Source organism: Mastomys coucha, unplaced genomic scaffold (genome assembly GCF_008632895.1).
Source record: "Mastomys coucha isolate ucsf_1 unplaced genomic scaffold, UCSF_Mcou_1 pScaffold9, whole genome shotgun sequence".
In the NCBI taxonomy this organism is placed as follows: domain Eukaryota; kingdom Metazoa; phylum Chordata; class Mammalia; order Rodentia; family Muridae; genus Mastomys; species Mastomys coucha.
Window position 1 is genome coordinate 100,626,723 of NW_022196915.1, and position 24,246 is coordinate 100,650,968.

General features: G+C 36.6%; 1 protein-coding gene across 2 annotated transcripts in view; it reads left to right on the forward strand.

Moving 5' to 3' along the window:
- Gpc5 (glypican 5) overlaps window positions 1-24,246 on the forward strand; it is a 1,368,055-nt gene that overhangs the window by 671,814 nt on the left and 671,995 nt on the right. For both annotated transcript variants that reach the window (XM_031362935.1, XM_031362937.1), the window contains exon 7: window positions 5,135-5,294. In XM_031362935.1, coding sequence (XP_031218795.1) covers window positions 5,135-5,294 — 160 coding nt within the window. The remainder of the gene's footprint in view (window positions 1-5,134; window positions 5,295-24,246) is intronic.

The window sequence follows — 24,246 nt, forward strand, 5'->3', positions numbered from 1 at the left end:
CTTTAACCCCAGCACTTAGGAGGCAGAGGCAGGCAGAGTTCGAGGCCAGCCTGGTCTACAAAGTGAGCTCCAGGACAGCCAGGGCTACACAGAAAACTCTGTCTCAAAAAACCAAAAATATAGATATATATATATACTGATTTGATGCTCCAACATGTAATAAGGACACATGCTCCACTATGTTCATAGCAGCCTTATTTATAATAGCCAGAAACTAGAAACAGCCCAGATGTCCCTCAACAGAGGAATGAATACAGAAAATGTGGTACATCTACACAATGGAGTACTACTCAGCTATTAAAAACAATGAATTTATGAAATTTTGGGGGAAATGGATAGATCTAGAAAATATCATCCTGAGTGAGGTAACCAAATCCCAAAAGAATACACGTGGTATGTACTCTCTGATCAGTGGATATTAGCCCAGAAGATTAGAATACACAAAGTACAATCCACAAACCACAAGAAACTCAAGAAGGAAGACCAAAGTGTGGATACTTCATTCCTTCTTAGAAGGGGGAACAAATTACCCATGGAAGGAGTTGCAGAGACAAACTATGGAGCAGAGACTGAAGGAACGACAATCCAGAGACTGCTCCACCTCAGAATCCTTTCTATATTCAATCATCAAATCCAGACACTACTGTGGATGCCAGCAAGTGCTGACTGACAGGAGCCTGATATAGCTGTCTCCTGAGAGGCTTTGATAGTAGAAGTAGAGGCTCACAGCCATCCATTGGACTGAGTACAGGATCCCCAATGAAGGAGCTAGAGAAAGGACCCAAGGAGTTGAAGGGTTTGCAGCTCCTTAGGAAGAATAACAATATGAACTAACTAGTACCCTCAGAGTTCCCAGGGACTAAAACTCTAACCAAAGAGTACACATGGGGGGACTCCAGCAACATGTGTAGAGCAGAGGATGGCCAAGTTGGTCATCATTGGGTAGAGAGGCCCTTGGCCTCAGAGGAGAGGTTCTATGCTCCAGTGTAAGGGAATACCAGGGCCAGTAAGCAGGAGAAGGTGGGGTGGTGAGCAGGGGAAGCAGGGAGGGAACAGGGGTTTGTTTTTCTTTTTGTTTTTTGTTTGTTTGTTTTATTTTATTTTTCTGAGGGGAAACCAGGAAAGGAGATATCATATGACATGTAAATAAAGGAAATATCTAATAAAAAAATAAAAAGGAAAAAATACTCATTTGATTCTATTAATTCTACTCAGAAAGTTTGGATAAACCCTGAACTGTCTGATAAATGAGTTAGTATATTCACATAAGCTCTGAAAATGTGAAGTGTCAGTTGTGAAATGTGACCAGCTGTACATGTAACTTTTATTCTCCTTACATTATTTTCCTATTGAAGACTTGCTGCCTTTGTCTGCCTACTTAGGTCTAGTTCTATAAGCTTCTAACCTCCATACAATCTAATTTTATTCTGGAATGCTTTCAGCCTCTGAGACTTGATGCTGAATAAACTTACTGTTTAGTTTGTTCTGAACTTTACCTGGCTCATTCAACTCAGCTGTTTTCACTCAAACTCCTCTCCAAGCTGACTGATTCAATATGGATTCTCTCTCAGCCTCTAGAATATTTGCTTTACTGGGCTTCAAACTAACTCTGGAAATCTGTTCTAATCTTCTGTCTCATTCTCATTCTCTGGCTCATTCTGTCTTTACCTGTGTCTAGCTTATTCTCTACTCAACCTGTTTCTGTAAAACTCTCATGGTAAAACTGCCTCCTTTTTCTCTCTGCCTTGTTCTCTCTCTAAGTAGCTTGGCTTTCCTATTCTGTCAATTCTTTCTCTGGTTCATCACTCTGTCTGCCACTCAATTAGGGCTTTCCTTCATGGTTCCTTCTTCCTACAAACTTTACCTTCCTTGTTGGGGATTAAAGGTGTGAACCAAGGGCATTTCTGCATTCCTGCCAGAGGAATTAAAGGTGTGTGCTAAGAGCTAAGCCACACAATTAGAAATAGGTATTTTTCAGTAAATAACATAATCTTGGGGTTCATGGTGTGATCAAATATCCGCCAGTGTATCAAATTCCCAGTTCTAGGGACTAAAGTGGCAAGTCTATTTCTACATCGGCTCAGCACAGATAATCTGAAAGAAATTAAAGCTTTATATAATACTGTTTCTTAAAATTTTGAATTTATCTGTATTAGATATTTCCTCAACTGATGCTAAAGTTAGGAACAAATATAGAAAACGTCACAAGTGATGTCCCATGTTTTTTTTATCACCTGCCATTGTCGAACTCAGACCAGGAATGGAGTTACTTGAAGAGAATTCTGGTGGCTTGTGAGAATGCTTGAAAAGGAGAATCTCCTGACCTCAGTTTCTTCAAAACATGGAATTGTTCTTGAAAACATGTTTTTGTGCTCCTCCCAGGCGTAGTGGATGGGAGTGAGCTTACCTCAGGTTACTCATTAGTGCCTGCTGCTGTTATCCAACTAACTGTTTATATGCCTCTATGGAAAACATTTTTGTTGACACATGTTTGTTCTTCTGATTGTGTATAGCTTAATGTTAAGGGAACTTTACTTCTGTGATTGCTCTTAGCCCTCAGAATATAAATTGCAATAAATAATGTAGTTATTGCATGAGTCTTTATTATGCCTCATTTGTAGGCTCCATTCTCCCAGGTTCCACATTATCTAGAGCAGTAACAGCTCTAAATCAAAGAATAACTTTCAGACAATTAACATTTTAAATCACTTTCAACTCAAATGTTTTTATTTTATTTTTTTACAACAGTAATGTTTTATAGTGATCATACTTCTGTTTGTTGTTTTGAAATCAAATTCCTTGAGTTGGATCATGCAAATTTATGTTTTGTTGTTCGTAAGATTTTGTCTGTGTTCTGGCCTGGATCCTAGTAACACACTAGAAGAATTCTTAGGAAAATAAAATGGATATGGGAAAAAATTTGTAAAGAATGTACGTGTCAAAGAAGGAGGCAAGACATCATCAGACTTTTGCTATAGTTGTCGCATAAGTCTTCTTTATTCTTGGATTCATTATCAGATAATTCTTTACACTAATATTGTGTGTTTAAATAACAGTGTAATAGACTATGTAATAAAGTAGATAGTAATATCAGATGCATTCATTTTTTAATGATTTCACCATTATTTTCAAATTAAATTTTTTATATTTTATTCATAAAATGACAATGGCACACAGATATCTTGTGATTATTTTAGAAGCAAGGAAGCTGAATTAGTTATTCAAGGAATTCACTCATACCCATGTTTTCTGGCAAAGTATGTTAAAATGAGTATTCATATCTCAGTATCTTGGATATCAATTGCCCAAGCCCCTTATGGTTATGCTGACTACCTGACAAATAGACAGTTGAATAATAAGTGATAAGGACTATAAAATGAAACTGCTTCTCTCTACCTATTCACAGTTGAGTTGTAGTTGTTAGTTCTGTATCCATATTTCTCCATTGTAACAGCCCTGCCCCCAACAACAGGAACAAGCATAGATAACAACCTCTTAAGTCTCTGATAAAGAAGTTTCCCTGATGGACAGCACTTGATTCATCACAATTGGAAGTTATTCTTTTAAATTTAACTCTAGTGACATGTTCTTTGAGAACTGCTAATAAGCAAGAAGAATTTTTTTAAGTTTTGGTCATTGTTTTCATATGTTTTAGTTAGGAAAGTAGAAATTGAGAAAAAAACTGTTTCGAACTTGTGACCTGTCAGTTTTTAATTGTGAATTTATATTAACTTCCAGGTCCAGTTGCATGATAAAAGCATTCTTAATGGAAAGCATATTTGTTGTAATCATTTTCTTCTTCGTGCTCCTTGAGTAGGAGATGCTCTCATTTGGATGAATGTGTAGCTGCCAGTTCAATACCACTTCTTGTGCATTACTAACACTTCTTGGGAAATTACTGAAATTCCATTCCTTGTCTTTTGCAAAGAATCACAATTAAATGCCCATTAAGTGGACAACAGAGGGACACTGCCTTATGGTATCTGTGCTCTTTCTATATATGTTTGGTCACATGTGCCCCCAAACTACCTTGTAGAAGGAAAACTCACATCTGGGATTATTTTTGCAAGACTTATCTGTGAGTGAACTATTCTCTTACTTATATCATTATGTTATTGGGAAGAAGTTGCAACATTTCCTATATTATCAAAAATATTAATAGCATCTCTAGTCTGTAAGGGAAATAGGTATTACATTTACATTGCTTGTAAGAGTAAATAAAATTCGTGACAACTAAGAACTATGAAGTTAAAAAAATACAATTTGCAAAAATGTAAGTCAGACTTTAAATCTTTAAACCATATGCATTGGATCATATACTTTAACCTAAAGAATGTCAAAATATTCAACACATGTGTCTTTCCAACATACTTGACTTTTGCCGAAGTCTTAAGTGACCATGTCTGAAGTGACTGTGGATTGTCAGGTTATAAACTGGTACAAGATTCTCAGCCAAGGTTTCAGAGTGAGGTCCATATTGTGTAACAATGCAGTGGACTGTGGTTAGACATTGTTTATTCAGAAGTATAGGGTCATTCAGTCAAACCACTTAGAAGCACAAGGCCTGGATTTGTTTTCCAAAGCTTCACTTTAGAGTTAATAGGTGGAATAGTACTCTTTCCAGATACCACATTTTGTCTGTCATTTTTTTACTGATCCAGATATTATTTCAAATGTTTTAAAACATTTCTTTGGACACTAAGTTCTCTTTGTCCAAAAAAGAATCTATCAAAGATTGAATATTTTGGACATACACAAGTGTAGAGCCTTTTGACACTCTTTAGGTTAACTATGTGGTACATGGTATATGGTACAGGGCAGATTTAAAGTCCAACTTAGATCCCTGCAAATCATTTTTTTTTAACTTCTCAGTTCTTAGTTCTCATGAATTTCATTTGCCCTTACAAGCAAAGTAAATAGCCACTTTCCTTACAGAAAATAAATTTTTATACTATGCTATTAATATTTTTAATAAAATGGGACATGTTAGGATTTGATTTGATTTAATTTGGTAGCTACAATTAATTAGTGAATCCATAAAAGATAATCATTCTCATTTCTGATTTTCTTACTGAAATGTTTAAGAAAATGTGCATGTGTTATTTATAAATGTGTCGTTATTGTCTATATTCAGTTATTACAGGGCCGATCACCTAAACCCAACAAGTGGGAGCTTCTTCAGCCAGGCAGCGGTGGCGGCATGCTGGAGCCATCGAGTGGAGACTGTGATGATGAAGACGGTTGTGGGGGATCAGGAAGTGGAGAAGTCAAGAGGACCCTGAAGATCACAAACTGTGAGTCCAAACATCTAGCGCTACTTTCAAATGGTTGGTTTTGAAACTGTTACTGTGAATGTAACGATGCAATGGCTGTGCACTCAAAAGCAGCCAGGACCAACCGGCAAGGAAATGAGCCTGCTTTTGTGTAGAGCATTCATTCCTGGGTTTTCATTTATTCTGCACGGGTGGGTTTATGTGGAAATGATACTTGTGTGTAAAGAACTGATGAGTCATGAGGAGTTTTAAAATTTATAAAGTTTTAAAGAAATGCAATTTTTAGGACATCCTGTTCAATGCATATTGATGAATAATGTGGACAAGATGGACAAGTACCACTAAAAGACCAAACCTGCAAGTTTACAGTTTTATGTCACAAATTATGATTTTACTTTATTACGTTTTTTGTTATCATCAAACTGGACTTATCTCATATGAATATGCAGTTTTACTAGTTCTTGGAGAGTTTCATATATATTTGGCCGTGTTCACCCTCCTCCACCAACTCCTACTCAATCCTGTGAATCTTCACTTTTGAAAAATCTCACCTAATATTGACTTTCTTCTTGACTGTATGGATTATAAACTATTTCTGAAATGTTCAATTAGTCATTTGAAGAAAAGATTTATCTTCCAGGGCTCAGGAGATGGCTCCATCTGTAAAGTGCCTATCATATAAACATGAGTACTCACCTAAATCTGAGCCATTAATAAACACCTAAATACGCAGGTGCAGTGGCTAATGTCTGTAATCCCAAGTCAGGGAAGATGGAGCAGAGGGACTCCTGAAACTCAGAGGGCAGAAACTCTAACTAAATAGAATAATTAGTTGTTTTAAAGTTAGCAGGACTCTAAGATATCAAAATATGTACCAGAAAGGAATAATGTGAACAAAAAACAGAAATAAAATTATGAGCTGAAGTGAATTAATTTGGAATTCCCTCCATATATATATATATATATGCATATACTTATATGTATATACAATATATATATGTTTGTGCACATAAATACAAAATTGGAATTTTTATAGGGTTCTTTCACACTCTAGATTTAATTAAAATCTCAAGAACTTGGCACAGATGAAATTTGTGTTGTTTTATGAGAGAAATAGATCCAGTGAAAGATATTCAAGCACAGTTTTCTTATCAACCACTGAGTCAGGGGGCAAGAGTGAGTTTTTCCTGAAAACCTTTGTTTTCCATTACTGCTGAAGTGTCCAGGTTGTCATAAGAAGGGCCCCATCAAAGCTGGGGAGACTGTGATGCAGATGCTAGTCAGGCAACTCCAGGCTAACAGTGAAAATGGCTTCATCCCTTTGCTTCCGCTGCGCTGCTTGTGGCTTCTAAACGTTTATAGCTGTTGTCTATCACTTTTTAATAAATGGGTAGGAAACCACCATGGATAGCCTGCTGAAATGACGAAGGCTGAGGACTCTGTGCAGTGTGGACTGCGCTTTTTGGTTTTTATAGCATCACAATATTCTGTTTTACAGCTTTGGGCTAGTTTGCTCCATTGGTCAGAAGGAAAAGGCAGTTGGAGCAGTCCCAAGGGCTGGGCAGCACCGTGTTCTAGAAAAGCTTATGGGCTGTTGCATTGTTCAGAACTCTGCATGCATTGTTATTTGTTCTTTATTTTTAATGTTTACTCTTAATTAGCTAGAAACTTCATTGTTACTTTGTAATCTCAAAAAGTCGAATAAAAAATAATATATATGTATATATAATATGCAAATATATATAAATGCAAAATTTTTGCAGCAAATTATTTAATTCAGGCATGATTTTTGTTTAATCATCAATGATACTAAGTAATTTAATATTTACTATTTTATTTTTAAGATTTATTATTTGTGTGTGTATATATGTATTTGTGAGTTGTATCTGCATGAGTTTGTGTATGCGTATGTGAGTATGTATGTGTATGTATACTTGTGTGTATGTGCATGTATGTGTGCACATGTGAGAGCAGGTGCCGAAGGAGACTACTGGAGGTGAGTTACAAGGAGTTGTGAGCCATCTGACATGGTACTGTGAACCAAAGGGGTCCTCTGATCAAGAAGTGTCCACTTTCTTTCCGACTTAGCTTTCTTTCCAGCCTCAACACTGTCAACATTTTACAAAGTACTCCCGTTTGTAATCTTATCTGTGGATGCTTATTAAATATAAACTGAGGAATTACTTACAAGAAAAAGATATCTATGATGCATAATTTTCAGTCCTAGGGAATGAAAATATTTTCTTGTTTCAGCAGAATAGTACTGAAATATCGCAAATCACAGGTAAAGTGTTTGAGTGATTTACATATATTTGGATATTCATTAGAACTTCAAATTGTAAGATTAGCATTTTTGAATCTTCCACTTTTTTGCTTCACTCTATCCACCTACATGTAATGTCCTTCCACATGAAGAGCTGAGGTAAGATATCCGCGTTGATGAACATGATCCAGTTCTTTCTTTCTTTGCATCTAGGACAAACTTAATGTCACTATAATCAATGACCCTCCAACATCTGGACTTTCTTCTTAAGCTTCTGTGCTGATAGGATAAACCAGTGTGCAACAGACAACAGGTTATAGAAAAACTGTGACCTGAGTAATTTTGAACTTCATTGAAGTTCTTATATGATTTACATTTAATAACAATGAGCAAGTTCATTTTAATAGGTTGGCTTGAAGTAACAGTGTTACATAAAATGAATGTGATTGCAGATTCATTTAGATACTAGATGTTAGAAAATATAGGGAGATTTTGCATCTTCAAATTCCTCTGTCAATAAGCTATAATATTTATTAATTTTTCTTATGCAACATTATAGACCATGTTTAGCAGAGTGGTTTTTAAATTTTTATTCTCGTTGAAAAAAACAAACAAACTTGTAGATGGTTTCAGTGCCGGTTCAGTATGTGTATCAGTGATGTTTCTGAGTGGCTGTGTGAGAGTCCTTGGTTACTTGTCATAGTAGGAGTCCACACTGACTGGGGACATTCATGTCAAGGCAGCCTTTGGGTCCTTGAGCCTTCCTAAGTGTACTGTTCAGCCATCCAAGGCATTTCTATAAAGAGAATCTGTTTTCTAGATGAATAGAGCTATTGTTTATATTGTCTTATTCCTCACATAGAATCCTTATGTCAGTCTAACAAATGAGTCTATATGATGGTGCCAAGATGACTTGGGAAGAGACTGTCACCTCCACATACACAATGACATAAAATGACCCTTTGTTGCTTAATGAAGAAGAGACACTAATTTACTCAGTGACACAGGGTTGTGAAGTAAGTAAAAATTCCTGGTTTCCATGTATCTAGTTTCACATAATCAGCACTGCTTCAGGATCTCAGCTCCTGGTGGATATTGGGGAGTATTCAGACAACATGATTTTAGGTTTTCTTTTTTCCAGACCTATGAGAACTTCAAATTGATCTTGTTGTAAAAAAAAAAAAAACTGCCTATAATTTTTCATTTGTCCCTCATTTCCTAGGCTTTGAGCAAAGATCAAGGGTCATTTTTCATTATAGTCCTAATGGTCCTTTCCCTTTTCATTCTAGATCGTCTAATGTAGCTCATGCATATAAGATTTAAATACCATTAAGATAGTTCCAAATATATTAGAATATTTATATTGTTGTTCTAAAATTAAAGTATTACTAAACTTTTTTAAACAAAATGAATTAGTTCTACCTTGTAAAAGTTTAAAATAACTGAAGAAAAATAAGAAAAAATGTAGTGTGAATAAGTGAATTGCTTATCATGTATTTATTTCATCTGAACAAGAGTAAATCTCATCTTGATATTACTTGAATTCATTATTTGAGACACAGCAAAGGTAATATTGAAAAATGAATGTATGCTTTGATATACATAACCTTAGTGCCTAATTTGGGGTAAGATGAAACATTGCATAATAAATAACTTCCAATTATTATAAAGAAATTATCTTTCCAATTAAAATTCATTTAAAATAATATGCTAGTACTACTTTTACTCTACTGGCAAAAATTATACTGAAGATACATGTAAGTTAAATAGGTTTTATATGTGATCACTATAAATATTAATCTGATTGTAATGTTTCATTTTGGTTTATAAATAATTGATATTCATCCTCGATACTAGATATTTTGTTAACAAGCTCATGTGAAATATAATATGGATACTTAATGACTCATATAAAATCATCTTTTATCCTCTTGAAAAGTTATGTCTTGTATCCATCGGTTTAAATAATAAAATTGAAGTGCAATGTCTGCCTCTGAATGCCTAAGTGATAATTTTCATTCTATTGGCTTTCACTATTGTTACATTTCCAAGGTGAATTGCAAAGAAATTAATTAAAATGTTAGAAATCCTGGTAGCATGTATACCAAATTAGACAGAAATTCAGCAATATCTCAAAACTAAACCTACTCCAAATCAGAATATATAAAATAAAGAACTCAGGCTTTCAAAATAGGATACACTGAGCATATTTGTAAGAACAATGAAGGACATGAAAATTAAAATTCAACAGAAAAATCACTAGGTGAATTTTATCTTGATTTGATTGAGTTCATGTAGTTATTAAGAAAGAAAGAAAGAAAGAAAGAAAGAAAGGAAGAAAGAAAGAAAGAAAGGAAGGAAGAAAGAGAAAGAAAGAAAGAAAGGAAGAAAGAAAGAAAGAAAGGAAGGAAGGAAGGAAGGAAGGAAGGAAGGAAGGAAGAAAGGAGGAAAGAGAGGTAGAAAGGAACCTGTAGATTATTACCATCTTATTTCAGATAGACAAGACACAAATTTGCAACATTTTCTTCTCTTAGGGAACTTGGTGAACTACATAAAATTACATCGTTAGATATTTAATTGACTCCTTATGAACTCCTTTTTAATATAACTATGTGGTAAGAGTGACATGAATTTCCCTGAGAATTTCATAAATTCATTGTTTTTAATAGCTGAGTAGTACTCCATTGTGCTGAGTGAGGTAACTTAGTCACAAAAGAACACACATGTATGCACTCTCTGATAAGTGGACATTAGCCGAGAAGCTTGGAATACCCAAAATACTATCCACAAGCCACAAGAAACTTAAGAAGAAGGAAGACCAAAGTGTGGATACTTAGTTCTTTCTCAGAAGGGGGAACAAAATACCCATGGAAGGAGTTGCAGAGACAAACTATGGAGCAGAGACTGAAGGAAGGACAATCCAGAGACTGCTCCACCTGTTTATCCATTGGACTGAGCACAGGGTCCCCAGTGAAGGAGCTAGAATAAGGACCCAAGGAGTTGAAGGGTTTGCAGCCCCTTAGGACGAACAACAATATGAACTAACTAGTACCCTGAGAGCTCCCAGGGACTAAACCACCAACCAAAGCCATGGTGGGACTCATGGCTCCAGCAGCATATGTATAGCAGAGGATGGCCTGGTCGGTCATCAATGGGAGGAGAGGCCTTTGGTCTTGTTAAGGTTCTATGCCCCAGTGTAGGGGAATTCCAGGGCCAGGAGCAGGAGAGGGAGGGTTGGTGAACAGGGGGAGCGGGGAGGGAACAGGGTTTGTTTTGTTTTGTTTTGTTTTTTCAGAGGGGAAACCAGGAAGGGAGATATCATTTGAAATGTAAATAAAGAAAATATCTAATAAAATATAAAAAATAAAAATTAAAAAAGAGTGACATGAACTATTTACCTAATAACTAAATACTCACTAATCAGAACTGATTATAAGATTAATGAGACTATACATCTCAAATATACAAACTTATTAAATATTCTTCTAAAGAGGAAAGCATTGTTGCTTGTAATCCAAGCTCACACTTTGCAGAACAAAAGCAACCCTTTGTATTATAGTCCTTCAGATCTCCAGAACTATTACCTGTTAAAGTAAAAGTAATTTAAAAATTCTATCAGTATTTGCAGATATTCATTCCAAGAAAGAGTCATGAACAAGGCCATTAGGAGATACTACAATTGAGCTGGCAATAATGGATCATACAGTCTTAGTTTGCTTGGGGAATTGTGTTTACTGGCAAATACCAAAAGAAAGCCATGTCTAACTTGTCTCAACATATGAAGTTCTTGGTCCTCTTATTACAAGAATACTTTCTTCCTGAAATATGATTTGTGGCATACCAGTAGAAATAGTCTGTTTATTAATTCCGTGGTTTTTGATGAACACTGAGTATCACCTTAAATACCAATAGAGATAAATCAAAATTTATGTGTGCTCAGAGAAAAGAGTGGGACTATGAAAGGAACAGAAAAGGTCATTCTGAAGAAAAATAATTATTTCACTGCAATATTTATGGGTGAAATGGCTTTGAGTGGGTAAATTAATGATTTGGCTCCAACAGCTAACGATTGGGAAAAAAGACCACCTGTCAGGAGCAGGACATACATTCATAAGGAAACAATCGAAGAAACATTGTAAGGCTAAAAGTCTGTAGAATTTGTACAAAGGGTTGTAATAAAATCTGTGAAAGCTTGATTTAATATGAGAAACAAGGAGGTTTCTCTGTGATATTTTGTGGATTCGCAGGACTTTGGCAGCAGTGCAGTGAACTGGTTAGGAACATAAATAAAAAATGTGCAAGAAGATAAATTATGGCTTTAATAGGACATTTACTATCTACTTTGTACATAGTTACACTGTGCCTGGATTGCCATTAAAGAGCAACAACTTTACTATCCGAGCTATATCATTTTGAAGATAGAGTGGCCAGATCTATAGAGTTAAAAATAGGACCCCCTCTTCCCCATACCCAACCACTGAAAGACAATACTGAATAAAATAGGTGAAATTGTTTTGTCCTTCAATGAATTTACAATACAGAAAGATTTTCATCATATTGCAGTTACAGCAATCACATAGAGATGGGGATTGGCATAGAAGTGGGAATATATATACATATACCTTCCCACGTGGTCTCAGAATACCAAAGCTTGTTTCCAGCACCCACATATTATAACTTACAACTGCTTACAACTTCAGTTTCTGGGAATTTGTCACCCTGCTCTCCACAAGCATCTGTATTCACATAGTACACATAAAATCTATGAAGGTACACATACATATGAAATAAATAAGTCTTCATAAAAATTTTGGGATTTAGAAGTCTTTAGGTCTTTGGAAACACATTCCTTGGGTAATATAAAAGCAGTATTTCTAGGAGTCCCAAGTTATTTCACAAGTTATAACAAGTTATTTCAAAAGTTATAACATACATTGTTATAAAACCCTCCACTTTGCCCATGAGTGCAAGCACACATACACGAGTGCATGCGTGCACACACACACACACACACACACACACACACACACAGGTAACAATAACTTTTATTCTGCAGTAATTGTCTCCTCAGACGCTTACTGCCTCCATCTGCTAACCTAAATCTAGCCCTGGAAGCTTCTAGACTCCATACAATCTTATCTAAGCCTAGAATGTTTTCAGCCTTAGAAACCTCCTGCTGAATAAGCTCACCCCTTCCCAGTTCTTTCTGATTTTTGTCTGGCTTTTCAACTTAGTTGTTTTGTCTCAAAGGCCTCTCAAAAGCTTAGCGATTCAGTGTAGCTTCTCTTAGTTTTTCCTGAATTGCTCTGCTTGGCCTCATGCTAATTTTGACAATAAGTTCTAATCTTCTAGCTCCTTCTCATTCTCTGGCTCCTATATCTTCACTTGTGTCTACTTTGTTCTCCCTGTAAAACTGTTCCAGTAAAACTGTCTCTTTTTTGTCTCTGCATTGCTCTTGTCAACTAACTTCCTTTTCTTCTCTCTTCTGGTGAGAGTTGGGTATATCCTATTTTGTCAAATCTCTGATTCATCACTTTCACTGCCACTCAATTAGAGATCATTTTCAAACATGACTGTTTTCTTCCTCAACCCAACTTTACCTTCATTGTTTGAGTTAAAGTTGTATCCTAAGGGCTGAGCCATATCAAAACTAGACACATTTTATTTTCAGTAAATAACAATCTCAGAGTTCACAGTGTGATCACATACTCACACACACACAACACACACCCACTCACACATTCAATATATACTCACACACACTCACACACAAACACATTCATACCCTCACACACAACCACACTCATGCACTCACATGCAGAAACACAAAGACACACATATTCACACATACACCACAAACACATACTTGTACATGAACACACATAGTCACTTCTTACCACACATACACAAATACACACACAGACACATGAACACTCAAACTCACACACACACAAACACATTCATATACAGACAAACACACACACTCACACATACGCTTATACAGTCACCGACAAACACATTCACACACAGACATACACACACACTCTCTCTCTCTCTCACATACACACACACAAACACACACACACACACATGCTCTCACATACACGCTCACACAATCATACCCTCATACTATTGTGATGCCAATAGCTTTGAAGCTCTTAATGGAAGGACCATGTCTTTTCCCTTTATGCTTTGAGATTAATAAATACCTTTGCTTTAGGCATAATTAAATTCCTTGTGTTCTGTCACAATAACAGAAAGTAGACTATTAGAGTAAGCTACATAACTCCTTGGAAATGAAGAGTAGATCCTGAATTTGTCTGCTCATTGAACCCATTTTTTAAGATGATAAATTTTTTTGTCCCTGATTTCTTCAGAAAGTGACTATTTTACATAGTTTTGAATGATATCAGTAAACAATTTGCAATGCATTTGTACACTCCCAAGTTAAGATTGTTTCATACTTTCCAAAATATCTTTCCATTTCAAGCTGGTTTTCTTAATTTTTTTTGTATTGTTCTTAAAGACCTTGTTCCTCTTTACTGTATGTTTAGCAAGGCACGTCAAACGCAGCTTGGGCTTCACTGTTAACAAACATGAAATCAGACATGTTTACATAGGTTTTAGTTCATTTTTTGGGAAGTGGTATTTCATGGCCTTAAGCTATATGCTGGAGATAGAAATTAAGGACAGAGTAATAATGTAAGTATATATATGTATATATATATACACATATATATGTATATATACTGCATATATATGCATATATATGTGTGTGTGTTAATCACTTGTTTTATTGTACAACAAGTATATTGAAATGTCAGAATCATGATAACACTATAAAACGTATATACATCTATTAGTATTTACTAACATGAGTTGAGCAGTTTTTCAGTGACTGACTCTACACTCTCCTCAACTGATGGCTATAATATAATAGTTGACTGATAGAGACAGAGGTGTAGATAATTTGTTCACAGCATAATCTATCGAATAACTTTTATTTATTCTCTATTAATCATATATTTCTCAGCACTAGTTAGTCAAGGTCTCAATTGGTCTCTACTTCATTCCTATCATGACAAAACACCTAACAAGTTCTCTCATGGTTACAAGGCCTCTTGCCCTTTATAATCAAAAACGACTTTTGCTGAGTACAAGCATGTGGCTCCCATTTCCTCTCCTTGCATTTCTTATGTAGAGCGTATTGCTGGGAAAATGGATGGGGCTGATCTCAATATCCCTTCCTGTGCCCAACGGTTTGTCCTATCTTTGATGTGCTGTAATTTCACTCTTATGTTGGTAGTTCAAGCTTATATTCTCAGGTGCCTAGTGTACTTTTTCAATTTCTACTGTTAAATATTTTCTCAGAGGCTTCTGGTCGAAAGTTTGACTTTCAATAATTTGTTCTGTACTCTTTAATTTTTGTTCAGGAAGAGCTACTGCATATTTGTTGGATTTCTCTTGCTTAGTTTTAATGTCTTCCCAAATCCTTTTAATCTATTTGCAAACTAAGGCCCTCCTCCCGTCCTCCCCCCCAGTTATATTGACTTAAAATTCAGCTCCTTGCCTTCCATTTCATCCCCTTGCATTGTTGCTCAAGTACCATTGTGTTTTCATTCCTTTTGTATTATTTTATTTATTTTTAAATCAATTTGTTATTTTCTTATGTTGTAGCTCTAACAAATTCTGAAATTTACTAATTTTGACTCAGATTTTTTTAATTTGGTAAATTGTGTTCTTTCTTAATATTTCATGCTCAATTTGACATGTTATCTTAAATTATTTGTTTTGGAATATTATTAACTCTCTTACAAAAGGTGAGGGAAATTGAGATCAGCTCTTTTAGAGTGAAAGGTAAGATAGTGCTGAGCTGTATGGGAAACTCGTAGGAAAGTTGATCTTTGGATGACATTGGGGTGAAATCCGCTAACATGACCAGTTTAGTCCTCTCTTCCTGATAGTTATGATGAACATTCGAGTTAGACTCAACTTCCAAGCACGAGCCATAAGACTGACTTTCATTTTGGCTACATTTCTTCTGAGTTGTGCCCAGCTCAAAAGATAGCCCTCACTTGTAAAGCTGGCACACAAGTCAGAGAATATTTACATGTCTCTGACAATAATTTACCATTTCAAGCTTTCCAAAGTATGCATTCTATTAAAAAAGTTTAAAAACTCATAGACGTTTAAAGCCATCTTAGTCATGATAACATAACGGAGCCACTGACAACTGGTGAATCTCACTATCACCTTTTGTTTGTTTGTTTACTGACCATTGTTCTGGCCTGTTTTGTAAATTGCCCCTTTGGCTCTTTTTAAAATGATTTTTTGATTCAAAATTTCTCATTGTGTATACAATATTATGTGCATATGCACAGCAGCTTAAGCATATGAATAAGCTTTTATATGTTTTTGTTTTAGGGTATTTTTTTAAAGACATATGTGGCCTTCATAGCTGTTAGGTGTTCAAAGTCTAGGAGAGAAAGATGTGCTAAATAAATATTATGTGGTGGAAATAAAACAAAAGAGGGATAGCCTTTATGAATAGGTAGCACTCTGAAATTAAAATTGGGTTAGATTTTAACAGAGAATCAAAAATAGATGGGAAGTGGAATTAAATCTCTTCCAACTAGAGCATTCACAGAAGAAAAATGCTTTAAATCCTACTATGAGTTTAGTGCAACACAATCTCCATGCTAGTCCTGGGACATGCCTCTTCTGAACAGCATGAGAGAGGCAGCTTGGGGCAGTAGGCAGAGGTCTCAGGACAGCATGAGAGGCAGCTGGGGCAGTAGGTAGAGGTCTCCAGACAGCATGAGAGAAGCAGCTGGGGTGGTAGGCAGAGGTCTCCTTTATTCTTTTTTCATTTTTTTATTTATAAATTTTATTTAATCTTTTTTTAACACTCCATATTTTATCCCACTCCTAGTCCACCCTCCGACTGTTATACATCCCATATTCCTCACCCCCGTCTCCATGAGAATATACCCACTCCCACTCCCACTCCCACTCCCACCCCACCAACCTCTCCATTCTCTAGGGCCTCCAGTCTCTTGAGGGTTAAGTGCATCTTACCTGACTGAACCCAGACCTGGCAGTCCTCTGCTGTATATGTGTTGGGGCGGGCCTCATATCAGCTGGTGTATGCTGCCTGGTTGGTGGTCCATGAAGTTTCTGTAGTGTATAAGAAAATAGAAAGAAGTACTGCTTCATAGCTTCAGCTTTATTGTGGAAGAAATAATGGATTTACTCTACTGTAAAGAATATCTGGTATTCAAGGCAGAAGGCACAAATAATATGAGAAGTTCTGCTGATGCGTAGGCAATAAACTGATGAGTTGAAAATGGAACATATTCACTTTCCTCTCAATGTAGTTTTTAAATTTTCTCTTATTTTTCAGTTGATAGATGGCTAGTCCTCATCTTCCAAAACTAGAAACTTGAGAGTTATTCTGTGATCTTCTTCAGCCTTTATTCTCTATATTAAAAAAGATCCACTGTGTATACTGCTTGATCTTTTTTTTTTTCTGAGAAAATACTCACTTCTAATTTGCTAGTTCACAGCTGAAATTCCTCTGGCTTGAATACATGGTAAATATCATTATGCTCCTCAGTTGTGTCCTGGGCACTTCACTCCCATTGATACTCTTATTTTTTGGGGGTGGGGAAGTTGGTTTTTTTTGAGACAGGGTTTCTCTGTGTAGTCCTGGCTGTCCTGGAACTTACTCGGTAGACCAGGCTGGCCTCAAACTCAGAGATCTGCCTTTCTGATACTCTTATTTTAAATAGAGAGTCTGGTTTTGTTCTGAGACAAGAGACTTCAAACTACCATGTAACCTTGTCGGCAGATAACAACTGTATGAGAAAGAGGCTGGTTTAGTTTCAGCTTGTGCACAGTTGAAGGACAGCTGTTAGTTACCAGTCCTATTAAGAAGTTAGTTTCAGCTCTTGCAGGCATTCAGATGCTTTTCACCTTCAGACAGGAGCCCAGGAAGACTGTCCTCTGAGAGTTTCTGCCAGTACCTGACTAAGACAGATGTAGGCACAGCCAACCATTGGACTGAGCCAGGGGATTCCAATGGAAGAGATAGGAATGGACAGAAGGAGCTGAAGGAGGTTGCAACCCCGTAGGAAGAACAGTATCAACTAAAGGGACTCTCAGAGCTCCGAGGTACTAAACCACCAATCAAACAGAATACCTGGAGGGACCCATGGCTCCTGCTGCATATGTAGCAGAGGATGACCTTATCTGGCATCAATGGGAGGGGAGAAGCTTGGTCCTGTCCAAACTTGTTGCCCCAGTGAAGGGGGATGCTAGACGGGTTAGATGGGAGGGGGTGGGTGGGTGGGTCGAGGAGTACCCTCTTAGAGGCAAAGGGGAGTGGGGAGGGAGGTTTATGGAGGGCAGACTGAGAAGGAGGACAAGAGACAACATTTGAAATGTAAATAAATAAAATAATCAATAAAATATTTGCCTTATTGGTAAATGAAATTATATATATGCATATATATATATATATTAAATGGTTTGAGATAGATACAAAAAGGCATACATTGAGCTGATGGATATTAATTACTTCACATGCTTACCATCCATCCTGTCAATTTAGGGGGAAAAACATTTAAAAATTATCATTTGTGAATTTCAAGAACAGCATAAAAGATTTGTTTACTGCAATTTCTGTATTCTGGAACTTCTGACAGAATTTCTGAATTTTATATGTCTATGTTATATGTGTTTATGTTATTGTGTTACATGGGGGATCCTCGTACAAGTATAGAGTATATGATGAATACACTCAACTGTATGCACCCTACCTTCTCTGGTTTGGGAAAATAAGCATGGCCTGGTCTTATTGTTACATAGGCTCATTTAAATTGTATCAGGGAAGTGTTTGGGCATATTTACCAGCTCTCATGAGACACACCTTTTAAAACATCAGAAGATTCCTCTTGCTCTTACACTATTTATCCACTTATTTTACTGCCCCAACCTGTATATTCCTGTTTGAATTTGTTGTAACTCTACAAACTGCATCTCCTAACCACTTCAACTAAGTTTTCAAATACTATGGGATCTGAAAATTATATTACCTAATTATTTTTCAAGCTAATATGTTATTTTTATATCCTAAGTGGAGATTGAAAAAGAGGACAGAAGTCTGTCTTGTTTCTAGCTGTGATTGGCCTTCAGTGAAGAGCAGGATCCTTCTAGGGACTGTGGTACTTCTTCAATTCCTCTTCCTAATGGAAATTGTACTGAATGCAAAGTTGCTGTCCTCCCACTAGAGAAGCAGTATTTTTTAACTTCTGATGTATCTTTCTGAATTTCTCTCAGGTCCTGGAAAATGATAGTTCTTAGTTGTGAAAACTGGCAAGTAAATAGGAAAACCTAGACCAGCATTAGAGGGGTGTGTGCATGAGCCTTTTGAAAGAGCCTATCCAGAGTAAACTTGCTCCTTTGCCAAGCTGAGCTCACGCATCACTGTGTCTCTTAGAGGGCTGTCTGAAGGTCATGTGGATGTGACCACACTCTCAGATACCCACTTGTTGACAACTCCATAGATAGAACCTGTTTATCACACCTTTCCTCCTTTTCAGGCCTGATTAATAAGAGTATACCAGCACTCAAATTTTGTTCACTTAACTTTAAGTAGCTATATGTCAATTTTTAAAATATTTTATCTCTTAAATGACTTTGTTTCCTTGTGTGGACTTTATCTGATACAGCATCTATTATTAGTAAAGTTAGAACCAAAACCTATCTATTCTTTGAAAATCAGTGTGATTTTTACTAGCTTCAGTGGTAACAAACTGTTAAATTTTCTGTAAGTTTGAATACCATTGTGCACTTAGCACATGTTTTGAAATTTCCTTCTGAGTTCCAAAGAGAAGTGATCACACATAGATGAAGTGAAATAATTCATTCATGGCTGGAAATACTGAGCAAAGTAGAAGGGGGACTGTCTGTCTTCTGAGAGAACAGAACCTAGAGAATTAACCCGGGAAGCCCTGAGTCTTTTATTTAAATTGGCTGCGAACCAAGTTCTATCAGTGACACTGCTATGTGAAGTGTCTCTCTGAGGACTGACAATTGAGACTATTGAGTTTTCCACAGAGCCCATTGTGCAAGGCTGACAAAAATCTAGTAAGTGTAGGCCTGGGTCCCTATGCTGCTGATGATGCTGGGGCTGAACAACTGTTAGTTAAAAGGGGGCAATGCATAGTTGTAAGATATTTTATTATAGGAAAGAGAAAAGAAGCCAGCCATAACCATGTGGAGAGAAAGAAAGGAGAGGAAGGAGAGAAGAAGGGATAGAGAGAGAGAGGGCAAGAGAGGACGAAAGCAGGAGAGCAAGAAAGAGAGGAGAGAAAGTGAGCAGGAGGGGAAGCAAGAGAGAAAGCAAGAGAGCAAGAGAGGAAGAAAGAGCAAGAGAGAGAGGAGGGGGCAAACCGCCCCCCTTGTATTGTGAGGTGGGGCTATCTGTCTGTGGGGTGGGGCATACCTGGCTGTGGTCAGATGATTTGGGGTAGGGTCCAACTAGAATGCTGGGAGCTTGGGGCATTGTCTACCTGATAGAGCACACATCTCCTGTGGGGTGCTGTGAGAGGTTGTGACTGGAACAGGAGCCAGGAGCCCAGGAGGTGTGGTTGAACACCTTCCATCCCTTGCAGTCAGAAATTATTGCCCACTGGGGCTTCGGGTTCCAGACCTGTTCTCGACTGGGCCCAAGTTGCCTGAACAGACCACTGCCCCACAAGTAAGAACAACTGAATGATAAATAAATCATGGCAAACTGATCCAAGGTTTAAAATACTAAATATTTAAGTTTCTTTCTCCCCTTAATACTAATTCTATCACTACTTTAGTTGGAGTGTTTGTGTATAAAGTACAGGCACATACTTCTCCATCATCCTATATATTTACTAGACAGAGAAGCATGCTTGACTTTTAGATCCAGTATCAAGAATCTCATTGTTTCTCATGGCTAACTCAAGAGCACATCTTCGTTTATGAGCTCTAATAACTATTGTAGGTATTTCTACCTTTAAGGGAAACTCTACATTCATCTTTAGATCATGGCATTAGTAACTCATGCATTATATGGATTGGCATCTTGACAGGACTTGTAGGTAGCAGACAAGTTGTGAAGGCTGACTACAGAGGCTGATTTAAATTATGCTTATTAAAAATGGAAGTCCCACCTTAACTGTGGTCATCACCATCCATAGACTGGTGTTGAGGACTCCATAAGAGAGAAAAAGCAAACTGGGCAAGAACAGTCACTGTTTCAAGCAGTCTAGAGTGTGGCTGCAATGTGACCAGCTGTCCCATGCCTCTGTCACCATGAATTGCCTGACATGATAAACAGCTAAGCAGCAAATTTAAATATATCCTAATATATTCTTCCTTACTCAGATTTCTGTTTGTCAGGCATGTTGCCATAGCTACAAGAAAAGTAACTACTTCATCAACCTACTTAAGTAATCTATGTAAGAATTACCTTTGCATTGGTTTAATATGTAGATTTGTACCCCAAAAAACTTCCAGAAGAACACAGAAACTTATACTAATGAGCATAATAGCAATTATTATTTTCAATAAAGCTTTGGAATGATGGTTTTACTTTCCTTACTGCAATGTATCCATACAAGAAACATTTAATAAAAATGTTCTGAATACCACAAACTGGTAAGAGTTTAGTGTACAGAATTCTGAGATACATCTTAATTAACACTGGAAACAGATCTAATGAATTAAAAACATTGATGTTAATTTTAATCAACACTATTATCCAGAAGCCAAGTAAGTATAAATATGTTTATATGTAAAGACCAAAACTGACTTAAAATACGAATTTGACAGGTACAGTTTTATCCACAATTATACATATTTGTGAATTACATAAATAACCTTCATATTTTCACCTAGTAGAAACCTGACTGGAATATTTTACACTACTTTAGTGTGCTATTTTGAGTGAGAATTAATAAGCCAAATATAATTATTGCATGCTAATTGTTAAGTGGAGAAGTGCAGCTCAGGACATGTCTAATTTTCCTGATGGATCTGTCATGTATCAATTTTTGAGATGCGTTAAGACAGCATTCACTGCTTGATGGAAATTTTGACTGTATTTGACTTCCTTTAATTTTCTTATAACACTCACGTTTCTCTGTTATAGAATATGAACAATTATGTTTATATACTAAATAACATAACATTAGTTTTAGTTCCCTATTATAAATTTTAAAATAACATAGGTTTGATGTCAAAACACTTTCAGAGTAATTACTACCACTTTAATGACAAAAATACTTTCTGTGGAATCATGTTTTTCTAAAATCTACATATATTATGGAAGCCATTAGGGAATGAAGTAGCATGGACTTCATACAGAATGTTGAACTCTATCTGGAGTCACTAATGACTTCCTTATCCAGTACCAGGTGTTTCTTCCTGTGTTAAATCCCTGTCTTCCCTCATCACTCACTCACGCACACATTCACTGAACACTCTCTTCTTCTTAGTACTTATATGTGCCAGTCACCAAACAAGTGTCAACCTCAAAATGGTAGACAAATACTCCGGAAGCAGTGACGGAGTGTGGGGAAATGCAATTTGGGGAAGGTAATCTTAGGGAGCGTGTAAGAATAAACGGTTCAGTGTTCGAGACCATGAGGAAGCCTCTGGCAGGAATAGAGACAAACTGACACTGAAGAGTCCAGCAGTCAGTTGGGACATGAAGAGCCAAGGGGTGATTGTGACAAGAAGAGAAAACAGAGTAGAAGGCTGATAATTCGAGACCGGGATGGGAAAAGCTCATAAGGAAGGATATGCACTCTGAGAGCATCGTCTGGACTGTGCTCTGGGAACTGATGAGGTCAGTCAGCTCTTGAATCAGGAAGAAGGGGACTTAGCATCACTCTGAAGAGTGTAAAAATGGAATGCCTGCCCACCTTCCCAAACTGCAGGGCTAAAACTGCATCTGCAGAGCAGGTGGGGACTAGCGTGAATGCAGGCACAGTTCACGTCTAACAGTATTGAAACAAATATTGTATAGTGAGTTCCTCCTCTCTCTATGTGAGCTCTTTCCTGCCTCCTCTAGCAACCTGACACTGCACTATGTAAGTGCAGTGAGGAGATATTGGCCTGCCCTTGTTTTCAAAAGTATTTGTTTTTGAGACAGGGTCTGTCTTTCCTACTCTGGTCTTGAACTCTTTAAAATAATGGTTTATTTTTATTATTTTTATGTGTATTGTTGTGAAGGTGCAGGCATGTGAGGACATGTGACTACAGCAGTCGAGGACATGGGTTCCCCAAAGCTAAACTTCTAGGCACGTGTGAGCAACCTGACATGGGATAGTCCTCTGCAAGGGCAGAAAATGGTGATAACCATTGAGACATTTCTCTGACATCTGCACATATATATCCTTTGTTTCCTCTCAGACCATGGATTTCTTCATGAAATGATCTTCATTTTCATACATCACATTTATACTTACAGAACAACAACAAAAACATCCTTACTAATGCATGAATATATGGTGAATGAGTGAAAAGGCTATTTTTAAATAATCAGTGGAGTATAAGAAAATAATACTGCATTATAATAGAGGAAATAAGGAAGGGACTTTTAAAATTAGCAAAGCTATATATGATTAAAATTAACAATAACTTCACCAAGTATTTAATTTTCCATCATACAAACCATAAAACATAAAATAAACCACATGGTTAATTGATTTGATTATATTTATGGATATTCTGGAATCTTAACAATAGCTTGCAATGGTTACATAATATTCGTATATGTGTGCCAGCAAAGTTAGTCCACATTCAGTGAACAATATTGAGAGCAGTCATCTAGTAAGAATTTCCTATTTCAGAGATTTTCTTTTACTACTTATAAAATACTAAATACAGAATGTCAAAATTGTAGGGGTTTTTTTTGTGTTTGTTTTGTTTTGTTTTGGTTTTGGTTTTGGTTTTTTTTTTTTTTTTTGGTTTTTTTAAGACAGGGTTTCTCTGTGTAGCCCTGGCTGTCCTCAAACTAACTCTGTAGACCAGGCTGGCCTCAAACTCAGAAATCTGCCTGCCTCTGCCTCCCAAGTGCTGGGATTAAATGCCACCACCGCCTGAAAGTAGTAGTTTTAAGGATGCTTAAAAATAACCTAGCACTATTAAAGTACTAGATAATAGTAGGTGACACTCAGATTGCCTTTTCTGAACAGCATATACTTTCAACTACTTATGATGTCATAAGTGCCTTTGCCCCTCGTTGGTATAGAGGCTTGGACTCCTTTGCTCTGAGTTACAGGCCTCCTGGTTGTAATGCTATAGAGTAATGTTCAGACACAGACAAAAATGTTAACTGAGAGTACACTCATGATAAGGTTTGTCACGCTGTGTAAGAAATTCTGTACTACATAACTCTTGGTTATTATTTTCACATATATGGATAAATAGGAAATGAAAGTAGGAAGTTATGGAGTAAAAAGTAATTTATTCGAATGACATTTTAAAATATTACCTTAAATTTCCCGGAAGGCAATTTAAAAAAGGAAATGGTTTCATGAACATGCTTCCTTTTTTTTGTAATCTATACATTTTTTTTAATTAATTAATTAATTAATTAATTTTAGATATTTTCTTTATTTACATGTAAATTTCTCCATTTCCAGTTTCCCCTCCAAAAAACAAAGA